This window comes from Bos taurus, chromosome 22 (genome assembly GCF_002263795.3).
Source record: "Bos taurus isolate L1 Dominette 01449 registration number 42190680 breed Hereford chromosome 22, ARS-UCD2.0, whole genome shotgun sequence".
NCBI lineage: Eukaryota > Metazoa > Chordata > Mammalia > Artiodactyla > Bovidae > Bos > Bos taurus.
In genome coordinates this window covers 2931584-2949021 of record NC_037349.1, presented here as the reverse complement: position 1 = coordinate 2949021, position 17438 = coordinate 2931584, and the positions used below count along the sequence as shown (strand labels likewise).

Below are 17438 nucleotides of genomic sequence, written 5' to 3'. Positions count from 1 at the left end.
CGACTAAAACTTACCACTTTTTGTAAGGGAGTTTAAGAGGGTAGCCTAGTTTTGGCTAAACTCCCTCCATGAACAGCTACTGACAGCCCAAGTCCAAAGCTGTCTGCTGACCTCAGGGTCGGTGAGGTGCAGCTTCTCAGGGACACACAGAAGGAGGAAGGAGTTACAATAAGGGGTTTTGTAGCTATCGAGAAGAGAACTCCTTTCTGCATTGAGATGTTCAGTTTTCACATGTACTTTCTGCTCCAAGGACCTCCTCTATTTGTTTCCACTTCCCCATCCCTAAGTGGAAGACTCCAGACTGGAGGGCGGAGCCACACGTGTCTCTCCTGCTGGCTCCTTTTCCTCTGTAAATTGCAAGAGGGTTGTTTTACAAAATTTAAATGTATATATGTTAATTGGAAAAGACTCTGATGCTGGGAGGGATTGGGGGCAGGAGGAGAAGGGGACGACAGAGGATGAGATGGCTGGATGGCATCACTGACTCGATGGACATGAGTCTGAGTAAACTCTGGGAGTTGGTGATGGACAGGGAGGCCTGGCATGCTGCAATTCATGGGGTCGCAAAGAGTCGGACACGACTGAGCGACTGAACTGAACTGATGTTAATTGCCTGTCACAATAAGCAAGTGTCACTGCTAAAACAGACTAATTCTGATCAAATACTTTGGTTAGCCTCCTGGCTTTCAAAAGGATTTCAGAGGCAGAGTCCAAATTCCACCTTGCTGGAATGTGATAAAACACACGTTGGCTCTATGTGAAAGGCATGAACGCATCCGAGGTCATACAGAATCCTGCCACTACTCGTCAGTGTTAAGATCCATCCCCACCTCTTTTCTTTATTCAACTGAATGTCTGTGAGGAAGGTAAGGTGATTTAAACCCATTGCTAAAGTTAAACAGTTAAGATGCCTCTTAAAAGACGGACACTGCTGTTCACATACCCATCAGAGAGAAGATTGCAGTGCTGCTAAAGATTAATTTAAAATAGAGAAACAAGGAAATCTGATATTGATGACTAGCAGATGGAGTAATTCAAAACCAAGACAAGTGATCATTTCAAATGTATAGTTATATTTAATCTCAATAATTATAACTGCAATATCCTTAAATACATATTTGGTTTCCTTCAGCAGAAAAGATAAAATTGATTTACAGAGCACTTTCACATAAAATTTTTCACTTATTCCTCATAATAATGCTTTGCTTTAGAAAGTCCCACCCCTTTTTGCATAAGAGGACATTAGATGATCATTCGACTACCCAGCTAATAAGCAGGCTATTAAATAATATAGACAGTAATTTAGGGCAAGGGATCTGGAACCAGAGAGAAATGTACTCAAATTCTGCCCTTTCCACTTACTGGCTATATGACTTAGACAAGTTAGTAGGTAAAATCTGGACCGAAACAGATTTTGCTACTCACAATCCTGTGACACAATGCCAAAGTAGAAGGAAGACATGGGCAAAGGCAAGGGGGAGGAAAAAGCACACAAATGTTTGTCAAATGAGACACTGCAACATTATGGGCATATATCCACTCTATGGGATTATTGTAGCATCTAAAACTACTTACACGGAATAAGTGACTCACTCTTTTGGCCCTTAGTGATATGCTGGTGGTGGTAGTATCCTATTTATTGATAATATCTATATATTTATCCTGCCTCCTTAATAAACCAGCACAACTCAGCATGAAGGAGGAAACAGACAGAACAGGCTCCATGTTGAAAGCAGGATTCCATATTGGGCCAGACTGTGGACTTTGAGCTATATGCCCAGTATCTATGGAAAAGACATACCAACTGGAAAACCAGGCCCTCCGGATGGAAAAGCCCTAGGGCTCGTACCTAGACTCTCCATAGCCTAAAAGAATACCCTAATAATCTGTGTAACTGAATAGAATCATACATTCTATTATGCTTATTGGGGTATGACCACAGGCCTATTGATAATTGTCCACTGTTAACTACCTAGGCATACAAATCACGGGTTAACTTTGACTGTATCTTTCCTTTGTTCTGACTAGTTTCAGGGAATTTGGGGAGGTGGGTTTGGGCACATACACTTAGGGTACATATGGTTTTCACAAAAACTGGTCGGCGTCCTTGGCTATGAGGAGACTCTGCCTTGGGCCTGTCGTATAATAAACTGCACTCCACTATCTGCATTGTCCTTCTGAGTGAGTTGTTTCCTGGAACGCGTGGCTATGACAAGCACCGTGGGCAGTGCGGGGGGTAGGCTGAGCCCTCCCAGTTGAGGGGCCAGTCTGGGCCAGGTCCGGGTATTGCTGGAAGGTCACGGGCAGGAGGCCTCAGGCCAGCATTCCGGGTCCACCCAGGAGGCAGGACTATTTTGACAGTAGTTCCCGCCTAAGGAGAAAATGCTGCGGGTACAGTTGGGAGGCAGACTCCACAGCTGGCCTGTGAGACTGTTGCTGGGACCAAGAAGCCAAGTGTGTCAGAGAACTACGGCCACAATAATGCTGTGCGGTAAACGACCCCAAACTCAGTGGCCGAAAGCAATAACCCTTTATCCCGTGGCTCTTGAGGTCCCCTGGGGCAGCTTTGCTTCCTTCTGCAGGTCTTCGGGTCTGAGTCCTCACTTTGGTCTCTCCCCTCCCAGAGGGCTTGTTCCTCTGTGGGTAATGGACCTGTTCCTCTCAGGGTAATGGCAGGAGCACAAGAGGAAAAGAAGAAACATGCAAAGCTTCAAAAGGCCATCCCTTGATAAAACTGGCACTGTCCCTTCAGCCCTATTTCATGGAGTCAAAGCAGAAGACCGAGCCTAATGTCACAAGGCAGGGAAGTACATGCTGCCCGTAACGAGGCCATGATGCAAGAAGACGCAAAGAACTGGGCCAATAACCCAGTCAGCTTCTGCCCACCTCCATGGCCACGTTATTCATATCCCTACAACGTGAAAAACATCCCCACCTCCACCCAAGGGCACGCAGAAGTCTCACCCAGTCATGGCGTCAGGCGCAACATTCAGGACTCCATGAAAAACACACGGTACAGGTTTGGGCTGGACCTGGGAACTAAAATACAAGTTGCTGGCCACCCCCTCCCACACCCACGCAACAAGCAACAGTGCAATGGGGACAGATAATCACAATAGCCATTCCCATTCAAAGAGCAGAAACCTGATCTTCAGCAAACCCGAAATCCTTCTAGGCAAAGTAGACCAATTTCCCTGCCATGGAAGTAGGAAGTGGCTTTAAAAATTTTTATATATATATTTTTATTGAAATATAGTTGATTTACAACACTATATTAGTTTCAGGTGTACAGGAAAAGGAATCAATTGTACGTACCAGATCAGATCAGATCAGTCGCTCAGTCGTGTCCAACATTTTGCGACCCCATGAATCGCAGCACGCCAGGCCTCCCTGTCCATCACCAACTCCTGGAGTTCACTCAGACTCATGTCCAGCAAGTCAGTGATGCCATCCAGCCATCTCATCCTCTGTTGTCCCCTTCTCCTCCTGCCCCCAATCCCTCCCAGCATCAGAGTCTTTTCCAATGAGTCAACTCTTTGCATGAGGTGGCCAAAGTACTGGAGTTTCAGCTTTAGCATCATTCCTTCCAAAGAAATCCCAGGGCTGATCTCCTTCAGAATGGACTGGTTGGATCTCCTTGCAGTCCAAGGGACTCTCAAGAGTCTTCTCCAACACCACAGTTCAAAAGCATCAATTCTTCGGCACTCAGCCTTCTTCACAGTCCAACTCTCACATCCATACATGACCACAGGAAAAATCATAGGCTTGACTAGACGAACCTTTGTTGGCAAAGTAACGTCTCTGCTTTTGAATATGCTATCTAGGTTGGTCATAACTTTCCTTCCAAGGAGTAAGTATCTTTTAATTTCATGGCTGCAGTCACCATCCACAGTGATTTTGGAGCCCAGAAAATAGCCACTCCTTTTAGATTGTTTTCCTATATACACCATTACAGAAAGTGGTTCTTGGTTCTTGGTTCTTGATTCTTGGTTCTCTTTCAAGGAAGGGGAGGAACAGTGGGGTCAGGGGGAGGGGTGAGACCCCAGTCCATGCTCTGTCCTCTGAGATACCTTGTCTTCATGTTTCTTGTTGCTTCCTAAGAGGACATTGAAACTTACACCTGTTTGGGGTAGCTAAGTTTGCCCTGCTTGCTTCCCACCTGAAGAAAATCGGGGGCTCAGAGGTCTTGTTCCTTCTCAAACATTTCAGTTTCTCTTAGTTCAGGCTGGTAGGATTTTGATAGCGTCACTTTCTCTACAACTTAATGGATTTTCTATGTATTCAATTGCGGTTCACCCCATGTGTGAAAATCACATTGTTATTTTTTTTCCAAGACATGCTTCTCTCCAGACTGAATCACTAGCACTTTGAGTACATCCTGTGGCAGTGGACCCAGGCCTCTGTCCAACTGGCAGATCTACTAAATGTCATTCTGTCATATTTTGCAGTGTTACAGCCACACCCGTGTGGGTCTTTGCCCTGAAGCCATGTTTTCTGGCAAGTCACCTGAATTTGGTCTTTTGTCTCTCTTGCTATACCATTCAACAATCATTTCCTGGATTTAACCTTTCTCCCCATGCTATATCTTAATTTAAAAATCTTTTCCTGCCTGGATTGGCTGAAGATAACAATTTTATTTTCTAAGTAGCAATTTTTGGGCTGCTTACAATTTTTTTTTTAATTGGGGTATAATTATTTACAATGTTGTATTAGTTTATGCTGTGCAGCAAAGTGAATCAGCCACACATATACATATATACCCCCTTTTTTGGATTTCCTCCCCGTTTCGGTCACCACAGAGCAGTGAATAGAGTCCCCTGTGCTGTACAGTAGGTTCTCATTAGTGATCTGCTTTACCCATATTAATAGTATCAATATTGTAGATATGTCAAACCCAATTTCCCAATTCATCGCCCCTTCTTTTCCATATGTTTGTTCTCTATGCCTGTGTCTCTATTTTTGCTTTGTAAATAAGGTTATGTATATCAATTTTTTCAGATTCCACATGTATGCATCAGTATACAGTATTTGGTTTTCTTTTACTGTTTTGTTTAGTTTTTGTTTTGAGCATGTCTCTTGCTTATAGTAACTTGCTATATGAATTTTAAAGCAAACAACTCATTTTTTCAAAATTTTTCTCTTTATGTTGCTCACCACTTCGAGTGTTTTTACCATGCAACAAATCACGAGATGGAAAAATCCTAATATTCAGATTTGCCCACTTGGGCAAATGTCCCACTTGGACCTTAAGATAAAGTTTATCTGTACTGACCAACTCTTCTAGAACTCTATGGAAAGGCATCAAGAATTGGTTCAGCCCTAAAGAAATATGAGAATTCTTAAATTGTACTGTGTCTCCTGTTGGGACCCAACAGAGAGAAATGACAGAGCAGGACTTCATTATTTTGAGAATTTTCAAAATGTTACCTCTGTTCCTTGGAAGGGCCACAGGTGCAAATTCTACTGGCCTGGGAGTATCTGGAACAGAAGTCTACCACCTGTCAGCCCCAGTGTACGGTGGAGACATGGATTACCAGCTATTTGATAGAGGTAGTAGATGGCAGAATGGTCTAACTGGAACACTTACATAGGGTCACCTCAGGTACCTGAATGCAAGTTTCCTCTAGAAAGAGTGAACTGCCAATTCTTTCTACAAAAACTAGACTGATTTAGAAAGTTTATGACAGCACCTAGGTCTACAGTGGATGGATTAACTGTCCGTGGGCCATCACCTGCCACTGCAGAGCCAGTAAGGCCAAGGCTATAGACACCACAGATTTCTGCAAATACATACATGCACTGGAGGCAAAAGAGATGAATCCATTAAAAGTACAGTTTGTCTCCAATAAAGATAGAGCTAAGCCTCTTACTGGGCTTCCCAGGTGGTTCAGACAGTAAAGAATCTGCCTGCCAAGCAGGTGCCTTGGGTTCGATTCCTATGTTGAGAAGATCCCCTGGAGAAGGAAATGGCAAACCACTCCAGTATTCTTGCCTGGAAAATTCCATGGACAGAGAAGCCTGGCGGGGTACAGTCCATGGAGTCTCAAAGAGTAGGACTTAGCTTAGGAACGAAACAGCAGCAAGCCTCTTACCAATGGAAATCACAAATTCAGCTTCTTGGGGCAAATGGACCAGGTCTTCCTGGAACATGGGCAACAGGCTGGCTTTGGTGCTCAGCTCTCCAGGGTCTGCAGATCTAACCGGGGACTCAGCTTCCAGTGGAGGCAGACTCTCCGTAAGTTCACAGAGGCTGTAGACTAGGATGGTGTGGCCCAACTCATTCCAAAAGGAGCAGTTAGCCTCTTCAAACTGGACAAAGGCAGGCTCTTATTCCAACCCAAATGCTTGAGCGGAAGGCCTTGACATATTGCTTTACACCTCATATATTAAACTTGGTATAGTGTAACTAGGGTACTTAAGAGTGTAACTTCCCCTGGGAGGCAGACACAATTTCCTTACAAAGCTTTCGTTTGGGCACAGCAAGAAGCTCTAGCTCTACATGTAGGGTGCGGCCTGCCCTAGAGGCAGATAATCACACAGAAGCCCTGGTCCCAGGCCCATAGGAGCAAGTGTGTCCCCGCTGGTTCTGCTGGAAGGAACATGCTGGTCCATGAGGCCCTGGAGAGGCATGGCAGGGTGGCCAGAAGAGAGAAGCTCTGAGACAATGCCAGTCACCATCATAAGCTGCATAGTTTCCACATCTTCAGACTGCTTCCTCACTCTCTGCAGATTATCACCTTTCCTTTCACGGCAATCTCCACTCTACTGATGGAGAGAAGCCTGGCTCAGCTCTGATGCTCACCTTCTCCCATCACATGCCACTCCAGCCACTTCAACCACCAGCAAGTCCTGGATGCTCCCTCTTCCTCTCTCCTCAAGCTTTGGTCTTTGTTTCCACGTTTTCAAGTGCGTGGAATGCCCTTTCTCCCACCCAAGCCCCCAGGGACAAGGAGTGATTTAGAGAAGGAGCCAAAGCTAGAGTGTAGAGTTGGAGGTGGTTGTGCACACACACCATCTGATGAGCAAAGGACCTGATCGAGGACACCCACCAGAGCGTTCACAGGGACCCCTAAGGAACGGGGCTCCCAGGGGGATGTTAGGGGAGTGGTATTGCAGGATGTACCTTTTACTTTTCTATATTGTTTAGATTTTTCTACAGTGAAGATGTTTAACTTATCTCTATATTTTAAATTGCATTTCCCATCCTTGCCTCCAGAGATTCTGACTCAGCAGGGAAGGGTCCAGGATTCTGATCTTCCAAAGACCCTTCACAGACTCAACTAAATTGTCAGTTTGGGAACTGTAGTTGAAACGACTGTTTCCAAAATAATAAGGCAATTAACATTTTTGTTTTTTTAGAAAAGCTCCAATTCTATTACACAATTATTTTTTATTATTTCCTTTTATTTTGCAGTAGCTTATTTCTACTACAAATATACATTCTCTAAGAATATTGGATCTGAATTATTTGTAAGAATTATAATAGCATTAGCAGTCATTTTAAGTTAGCCACACTTGAACAAAGGATCTAAATTAAATCATTATAAAGCATGTATTTGTGAAGTAAGTTTCATAAACTATTTTAAAATTAAGGCAAACAAGAAAAAAATCTACAAATATAAATATCAGGGTTCTCAGATTCTAAAATTACAACATTAATTTAAATACCACCTGATTCTCTCTCAAAACAATGGATATTCTCAAAATACAAAGTAGAAAGTTATTATAAATAACAACTTTGGTAAAATGTTTCATAAAACATTTTTAAGTTTTAACTTTGGGCAAATGTAAAGATGTAAATGTTTTTATAATTAACTTTTGAAAATATCTTATAATGCCCTATATAAGATAGGGCATTATAATGCCTTATAATTCAGACATCAAAGCATCTATTTCTTTAAACTTCTTAGTTATATTTTCAATACATTCTCCAGCCTTTAACCTTCGCCCATCAATTATAAGACAGTCCTCTTCACAGTGGTTTTCAAGAGAGCTGCCTGCAGGAACTTCAGGGCCACATTTAGGTAACTGTAAAAATAACCACAGAAGTCATCAAATTTACTTGAAGACCAGGCTTAATTATCTGAACAAAATATAAAAGTGTCAGTAACTCCTTAACAAGGTGTTCTGTTATGCTGGTGGTCAAATAATGATCCCCACATAAAATATAATATACAGTAAGTGTCAGTGTAAAAGTAACTGAATATTTAGTCCTATCTCTGCTCCTCGACATCATACATTTTTAGCTTTAACTTTTTGAATTGGAAAAATGTGATCATTAAAATTAAAATTCTGCAAGTTTTCTATGTTTTTTATTTTTAAATTGACCATTATGGAGAATACAAGTGAAAACTGTTTTAGTCACACTTCCGATGACCGTCTTCTCATAAGCACCTGCATTCCTTACAAATAGTAAGTGTGTGCGCTGGTTTAGTTGGAAAGGACACAGGTAAAAACAAGGCAAACACACACATGCACACACGAGATTTACAACTTCAAGGTTCGTTAAAGGCAAAGGCAACTTCCCACACAATGTGGAAAAAAAACAAAACAAAACAAAACTCATGCAGTTTATACAAGTACTTTCTACTTTCATGTATCAAAAGTGTACCTTTTAACACAGAGAGGTATTCCGTAAACTCTGTCTTATTTGTATATGGATTATCTAGTTTGTGAATTATTTAGGTGGATTTTATAACAGTCTGAAATTAATTCCCTTCCATTTTTTTCAAAGTCAGGGCATGTCAACCAGTGTTAATGTTAGCTAAGAACATAATTAGAAAGGTGAGTCTACTGAGGAAAACAATCTCTGAGTACTTGAATGACAAACAAAAATGGATTTTGATTATCCATGTGTGTATGCTTTTGTTCATGGTGCTATTCTCAATTCATTAGTATAAATGCTTGAGAGTAATCAACTTGAAACCTCACACATGAAATGCATGATGAAAACATCACATTCACAACTTTGAAAACAGCTCAAACAATATCTGCCCAGAGAATAAACATGCTCAGAACTTCAAAATTATCAGGTGTATCCTCTTCTGGTGTGTTAGCTTATAAAAGACCACTTTCTTTACCAAAACACTTAACCACTTTCTAAAAACAAAACACATCTTCAGTGTTAAACAGTATTACCTTTGGAAGCCATATTAATTTTTCCTACTAACACACACACAAAAAAAAAAAAAAGGAAGGAAGGAAGAAAAGAAAGGAGAAAAGAAATCCCTTAGGTGATCATTTCTTTACCTATAAGCTGGAAATTGCTCCAGCTCTGACAGCTGGTCTCATTGCTATTCTCCTCATTTAAAAGTGAACAAGGCAGTAAGTACCCCAACCTGGCATGAATTCCAGGCTTCTAAAGCTCTGTGTGGAGAGAGGCTTAGAGCCAGTCAGCAGGCAGCACTCACCTGCCTGCCAGCAAGTTAAAACAGTTAATTTTTATAATTCCTAAATGCCTTTTGAAAGCATAAAACATTACAGGAATCTAAAACAAAGAGCAAGCTCCTGCCTGGTGATGTATTAAAACTATGTATTTTACCTTAAGACATAAAAATCAGAAGTAATTTTCTGTTCTATCAAGTTACTAGTTATAATGGCAAAATAGAAGCCAATTTTGTGGCTATAAAAGCTCCAGGACATTTCTATAAAAATCAACCTGCCTGTATTTTTGAATAGACAAACTGCTAAGACGGAAAAAAAAACACTGCACAAAACCATATGGTGCTCAAACAAAATACACATTTGCCAGAAAAGAATAATTTATATATTAACTACATGTATACAATAAATGTCACCAATCTATAGCTCTTGTTCTACGAGGGGTAAGATCTACAGAGAGAACAAGATTTTTTTTTTTTTAAAGGGAGTCTAATCAGAGAAATAGTATTCACAATTCATGGCAATTCAAGAACAAGTTGAGATCGCTGACCAAGAAAACAATTATGTTTTTCAACTCAGTGTTTTTACCAATAATTTTATTTATTTAAATTTTATTTTCCTTTACAGTTTGATCTCAACAGCAAATTTTGTGCATTTTCATGATTTGTAACTTAATCTAGGAAGTCTTTAAGAATCATCTTTGTTCTTGCTGAAGTTATGAATGAAATCAGCCAAAGTGGATGAACAATCTTGTCCATTTACGAAGCCACCTTTTCTGCACCTCAGCACAGAAGACTTGGGGATGGGTAGTTTTGCAAAGTGAGGATGTGGTAACAGAGACCAGGTGAGGAATTCTTAGCTCCTATTCCCTCCAGAGGCTGCCACTGCCAATTCTCGTCTGTAATAATGGCCAGTCTTAGGAGTCAGTTACTCTGCAAAGCACTTTTTCTGGTTTGCCTCATTTAACAATCCTCTGAGGCAAGTGACAGGCAACCTTAGCCAGTCCTGAGTCCTCACTGCCTGGACCAGGAAGGGGACACAAGGACAGTATCCCGAGCCCGTCTCCCATCCCCTGTTTCCTGACTCCAGGCACAGTGGACAGCCAAACAAGAAATGAGAAAAGGAATGAAACTGGAAGGACCCAGAGCTCCTCACTGCCATTTCCCTCCTAACCACACAGGGAACAGCTGGGCCACCTGTGTAAGCGTCTGCCTCACGGCTGACTTCTTTCACACCTGCTACCTTGCTGCTCTGTGTTAATGACCTGGGCTTGCTGTTGTGCTGAGCAATGTGTCAACCAACTTAAAATTTCTGCTGTCATTGATAAGTATTGAATACAGGAAACACACATGGCCTTTCTCAGCCCAACATGGCTGGCCAAAAGGAAAAAGAAAAAACTACCCAGTTAAGAGTAGTGAAATAGAATCTGGTGAAAAATGCCCCATGGAGGTCAGCCCTGTGCACGACCAGGCAGGGCAGGTTTCCGGGGGGCCTCTTGTTCTGGTGCTTCTCCTGAATGCGAAGATCAGTACCTCCCTGGCGTCAGTGAGTCTCACTATCTCTCTTCATTCCAGCCCCAAAGACCCAAAATAAAACAGCTCCTTGGCTCAAGTATATTTTTTTCAAAGACTGACAGATGCATTCTGATTTTTCCACAGGCTATTAGTTTCTTGTTCACCTCATGATAACCAAGGGCTCACATTTCAGAAGTGAAATGAATTTCCCATATAATGAAAATGAATATCCGGGAACAACTTCTGCCATTTAAGGATCTGAGGTTGCTCTTTAGGCCTGATGGTCATTATGGATCCTACCTTTTCTCCTGTATTCACTTCCTCTCCGCACTCCTCTTCAAACTGCCTTTGGGTGGTTGTGTGCTCCAGGGCTTGCTCTAGCATTTGCTCCAGCTCTTTCAGTAAAAATTCTGTCTCAGAGACAACTAAAGAAACGTTGTTAATATAGTAAAAAACAAACAAACAAAAAAAACCAAAGAAACCTACACCTTAATTAATTCTATCTAATTCATAATCTTAACCACCCTCAAAGAGGACATTTTCTAAATGTTATGAGGCAGGAGGAGAAGGGGACGACAGAGGATGAGATGGTTGGATGGCATCACCAACTTGATGGACACGAGTTTGAGCAAGCTCCAGGAGTTGGTGATGGACTGGGAAGACTGGCATGCTGCAGTTCATGGGGTCTCAAAGAGTCGGTCACGACTGAGTGACTGAACTGAACAAGGTAAAAAGTATTTTGTGTAACTTTCAGTTTTAGCCTCTGCTTGATGCAAAATTACTGTGGATTTCCAGGTGAATCTTTTATAATTATTCCTTGACAAATGCAAGTGACATTCTTGCTATATGTAGACTATAAGTATCCCAGACACTAAATTATTTTTATTTATTTTTTAAAAAATTAATTAATTTATTTTAATTGGAGGCTAATTACTTTACAATATTGTAGTGGTTTTTGCCATATATTCACATGAATCAGCCATGGGTATACATGTGTATTTTTAAAATAAGAAGCCAAGGGCATCAAATTAAGTTGTTACTTAAAGACCAGGGATCAGCAACTTTTTTTCTAGGAAGGACAAGAGAGTAAATATTTCAGGCTTTGTGGGCCAGATGGTCTGCATCACAACTACTCAACTCTGCTGTTAGAAAGCATATGTGAGTGCATGCTCAGTCATTTCTAACTCTTTGCAACCCCACATACTGTAGCCCACCATGCTCTTCTATCTATGGGATTTTCCAGGGAAAGCTACTGGAGTGGACTGCCATTTCCTCTTCAGGGAAACTTCCCAACCCAGGGATTGAACCTGTGTCTCTTGCGCCTCCTATATTGGTAGGCAGATTCTTTGCCACAGCGCCACCTTCAACCAAATGGGAGTGGCTGTGTCCCAATAAAACTTTATTTACGAGAACAAGCAACAACTGATAATCGTGAGCCACAATTTGTTAAGCCCTGCAATAAACTATTAAAACTACTGTTTAAAAGGGGAAGCCAGTAATTAAGTGTCAAGACTAAATCCAGGCTGAATATGTAAAGTGAAAGTGTTAGTTGCTCAGTCGTGTCCAACTCTTTGCGACCCCAGGGACTGTAGCTCGAGAGGCTCCTCTGTCCATGGAATTCTCCAGGCATGAATACTGGAGTGGGTAGCCATTCCCTTCTCCAGGAGATCAAATCCAGTTCTCCTGCACTGCAGGCAGATTCTTTACCATCTCAGCTGCCCAGGAAGCCCTAGTTTATTCTTAATCAAAATATCAATGCATCTTAACTGCCTAATCTAGTTTTTTTTTTTTTTAATTCACATACTTATAAAGGCTGTGTGATTTTTCTGCTACTGTGACAGAAATATGTAAGTAAGCAAAATATCTGGTAATTTGTTGAACTTGCTGATATAATATTCCCAACAAAGATATAAATACCTATTATAACTCTATAGACCCGATTGCTGATTAACAATATCAATGGAGTTCCCTATTTAAATAAAACAAACATTTTCAATTGATATCGAATCTTTCTGAAGTAAAGATCAAGGGAGGAGGCTAGTGACCTGCTCCTGCACAGCAGACAGATGGGGCCCTGAAAAGTCTTCCAAGGGCAGCATGACTCAGAGAGAAAGACACACACCCCATCATCTTCCACTCTGGTTATACAAATCTGACATACACCCCATCATCCACTATACATTGGCAGGTCACCAAAAACCACATCACAGACGTAGAGCAGCTGAAAGTTCATGGAAACCCAAGCAGGACACACCCTTCAGGGCTAAAATATCATCAGTGAATATGGAAGCAAGGTGTTCCCAGCAATAACATTAATTTTAATTTGTGTAATATGATATACATATCCATTTGTGTGTGTGTGAGTTTGCACAGGTATTCTTATAAATTAGGTGTGTTATACAGTTAATAAATAGAGATTATTAATGTAAAACGTTCCAGTTCAAAAAAAGCCATTTTCATTATCATTTTCTTTTATTCAACTGACAAATGTTTATTTTGTGCCTTCTAAGGGTCAAGGATCTGAGAGAAGAGCTACAGACCAGCGAGCCATCCTTGTCACCACCTCCACCCAGCCAGTCTCAGGTCTCCTCTGTGGAAAACTCCCAAAACACTTTGAAAGTAGTTTTCTGATAAGCCATTCTACACCTCAGAATCAGTTCCTATGTTCAGAAACAACACAAACAAAAAACCACGACTTACATGTGCATTGTGAGCATATAGATCTGTGTTCTGTGGTAACTGCGAACACGTAAGAACACAGAGTATAAGCTATCACATCCTAGAACAACAGTATTCCAAATCTGGGGCATAAGAATCACCTGCAGATGATCAAAAAATACGAATGCAACACCATGGCTTCTGAATTAGAATTTTCTACAGGTAAGTCCATTTTCATGGAAGCAGTTTTGTTGAGAGTCACCTCTTTCTGTGACAGATTACTTACTTAGTAACTTGTCACTTAACAACAAGAGTGTGACTATCTTCACATCAGTTCCCCAGTCCCACTCATGGATGTTGTGTTTTCCTATTTTACAGTCTGAGTCTATGGAAATTGATAGTGACATTTAATGCACTGTTGAGAAGACGAATTTTGAGCTCTGCTGTGAAGGAAAAATGGCACACAAACATCTATCTAAGTTGTGTGTGAAAGTCGCTTAGCTGTGTCCAGCTCTTTGGGACCCCATGGACTGCAGCCTGCCAGGCCCCTCTGTCCATGAAATTCTCCAGGCAAGAATACTGAAGTGGGTTGCTGTGCCCTCCTCCAGAGGATCTTCCCAACCCAGAGATCAAACCCAGGTCTCCTGCATTGCAGCTGGGTTCTTTACCAGCTGAGCGGCCAGGGAAGCCCTTGTATTTCTAAGGCTAGACTAAAATACAGTCAATTTATGATAATGAATGTCACTGCCGAGTGCCATTGCAGGCTCTCTGTTTTCAAGTGATCTGGAAAAACATGTATACTGCCTTTCGATCAAAGGGTAGACAAAGTAATGGATGGCTTCGTAAATCAAGTAGGGTTCATAACACCAACTTGACTGATGTCAAATTCTGCTTTCAGAACACGAGGCTTGCTTTTCTAAAAGGTATTCCTAATACTGCAAACACAGAGAGTCCAAAAATAATTCTCAGAAATTGCAGTTACTGTAATCTGCAAACAAGGTTATCAAAATTGGTCAATGATCTCCAAAGATACAGACAGAATGCAGGTCTGTGCTGACTGCATGACCAATCATCTTCTATCAATCCTGATTATCTGGTAGTTTTCCTGACTTGCTTCAATTTGTTGTCGAGAGTAAAGTGGTACCATTACAGTTGCTCTATCACTCAGAGAAAGTGGGAGAAAAAAAATAAAGAAAAAAGAAAAAAGGTATCTCTCCCACTGAAGTATGAATCTGGCTTTTTAAAATGAATTTTTATAAAATAAATTAGTGCTGGTTTTTCATTCCTGGTAAGAAATAACTTACTGTTTATCTCAATAAATCAGTCACTATTTTAGAAAAATCCTTCAATATATATTTAGGAAGTTTTCTTTATTCTCTACTTCTCTATTAAACGTTTAAAGAAGCTATTTCCTCTTTTATATAAAGAGGCCACTGGTTCAGTTACTTCAAACTTGGCACTGAAAAACAGCATCTTAAATTTTCAGGGCCATTTCAATGTTGAAATATTGAAGCCATTCTTCTAGAGGAGGAAGGTGAAGAGGAGGAAAAAGCACTTGGTTTTGATTTGTTTGGTCGCGGAGAGTCGGACACGACTAAGTGACTGAACTGAACCGAACTGAACCACAAAGCCTCTTCTATCAGCTTAGGATGTAAATGTAGAGATGAGGGAACTACAGGCTCAAGTGAATGAAGAAGAAGGTGCCTACCTAGAACAAACAGACATGGCGGGCAGGAGGGCCCAGAGGATAAAGATAACTTCCAACCCAGACCAGGCAGGCCAAGTCTGCCTTCAATAGCAAGACAGCACCCTTCTCCCCTGTCAGCCTTCTGCCCCCACCCAGGCCTAAGGCCTTCACCTCCTGCCTGGCTCATCCAGACATCATCCAGACCTTTTCTGTATCAGCCATTCTCTGCCATGCTCACCTGTCCCAGGTGGATGATGAACACATCCCTTGCTAATTTACTCATGAATGTTAGTAGACTGTTAACTAATCCAGGGTTATATGTCAATATAGGAGGAGAAGGGGACGACAGAGGATGAGATGGTTGGATGGCATCACCGACTCAACTGACATGAGTTTAATCAAGCTCCAGGAGTTGGTGATGGACAAGGAAGCCTGGCCTGCTGCAGTCCATGGGGTTGCAAAGAGTCAAACACAACTGAGTGACTCAACTGATACTGATGATATGTTAATCTTTTATTATAGACTGCCTACTCCACAAAGAGAAATGAGGTATTTACCAACAGACAACACTGATACAATAAAACAAGTGACAAAGCTCAAAGACTAAAAATAAGAGAAGTAAAAAAATCTCTTCATTAAGGGGGATATGAAGGGCAATAATTACATTTTAAAAAGACGCTTTGACAAACTAGCAGTGCTGTATGTGACTGTGACTGCATGTGTGGTCAGTCATGTCTGACTCTTTGTGACCCCATGGACTGCAGCCTGTCATCCTCCTCTGTCCATGGGAAATTCCAGGCAAGAATACAGGAGTAAGTTGCCATTTCCTACTCCAGGGAATCTTCCTGACCCAGGGATCCAACTCGTGTCTCCTGCATTGGCAGGCGGATTCTTTACCACTGAGCCACACTGAAAAACCATAAATTTAGCTTTAAGCTTCTGCTAAAGCAACCAAGGAAATAGCTGCAAACTTTGATTAATTTTAAGAAGCTATGTGACCTTAGAAAAGGCATATAACCTAATAAGTGCTTCTGTTTCTCCACTGATACCATAGGAATTATAATAAAATATACCTTATTCATCTCATACAGATCTTGTGAGGATTAAACTAATATATATGAAATGTTTAGAAAAGTGAAGACACAGTAACTGTTACAGGTGTAGTTTATCATTATCATCATTATTATTCTATTATTATTTCACCATCATAGATGGATGTTTTTGGTCCCTAAACACTGAAAGAAAATGGGTTACAGGGACAATCAAACATAATACAAGATATTTCTGGTAGCAATTTCCCCAAAAATACAGACATACTTCACAAATAGTTATTTCTTAGATCAAATCCTTTTTTATAACCATTTTCAAAATTGTAGTACATTTACAATGTTGTGTTAGTTTCAGGTGTACAGCAGTGATTCAGTTATACACACATACACATATATATACTTTCTCAGATTCTTTTCCATTATAAGTTATTAGAAAATATTACAAAATATTGAGTACAGTTCCCTGTGCTATACAGTAGGCCCTTGTTTATCTATTTCAGATACAGTAGTGTATATATGTTAACCCCAACTCATAATTTATCTCCCACCCCAGCATTAGATTAAATCTTTACACACCCATGAACACACAGTTTAATCATTTATTTAATGATTCCTCAACTTTTTCTGTTGTTTTCCAGAAACAGTCCTCTCTCTCTTGGATAAGACAGTTTCTCTTGCATTTTCTTTATTTCAGATGAAGAAACTGATGTCTGAAAAGGTAGGGTAGTTGCATGTACTTGACTCTCCCTGAGATCTCGAACTAAGGGAGAGAGAAGCAACTGCAGAGCATGAAGCCAAGAGGGCACATCACAGCTGGGGCAGAGGACAAAGGGGAGACGTGAGCACCCAGAGTGTAAAGGAGGGCCTCAAAGTGGAGCTGAGACTCAAGAGTCAGATGCTATCATTTTTCTCTGTTGTCTGATCTAGGACTGATCCTACCTTAAGCTAAGAAGAAATGAGAGACATCAGAGACCTGGATCAAGGAAGCCACAGAAATATGAGTAGTGAATAAAGAATTTGAAGAGGATGCAAACTACTGAAAAAGCACCACTCTTTCAGGAAGTGGACAGAGAACATAGAAGATGAGATGGCTCTGCTCTTCAGTTCAAATGGCACTGGAGGAGTGAGACACAGACCAGTGAGCTACTG

At 41.1% G+C, this 17438-nt stretch overlaps 1 protein-coding gene across 4 annotated transcripts in view; it reads right to left on the bottom strand.

Moving 5' to 3' along the window:
- Positions 1 to 1053: 1053 nt before the first annotated feature.
- ZCWPW2 (zinc finger CW-type and PWWP domain containing 2) overlaps positions 1054 to 17438 on the bottom strand; it is a 154388-nt gene continuing 138003 nt past the window's right edge. For all 4 annotated transcript variants that reach the window (XM_059879963.1, XM_002696896.7, XM_059879964.1 and 1 more), the window contains 2 exons: positions 11196 to 11320; positions 1054 to 8028 (listed from right to left, as the gene is read on the bottom strand). In XM_059879963.1, the coding sequence (XP_059735946.1) occupies positions 7867 to 8028; positions 11196 to 11320 (287 nt within the window). In that variant the 3' untranslated portion in view covers positions 1054 to 7866. The remainder of the gene's footprint in view (positions 8029 to 11195; positions 11321 to 17438) is intronic.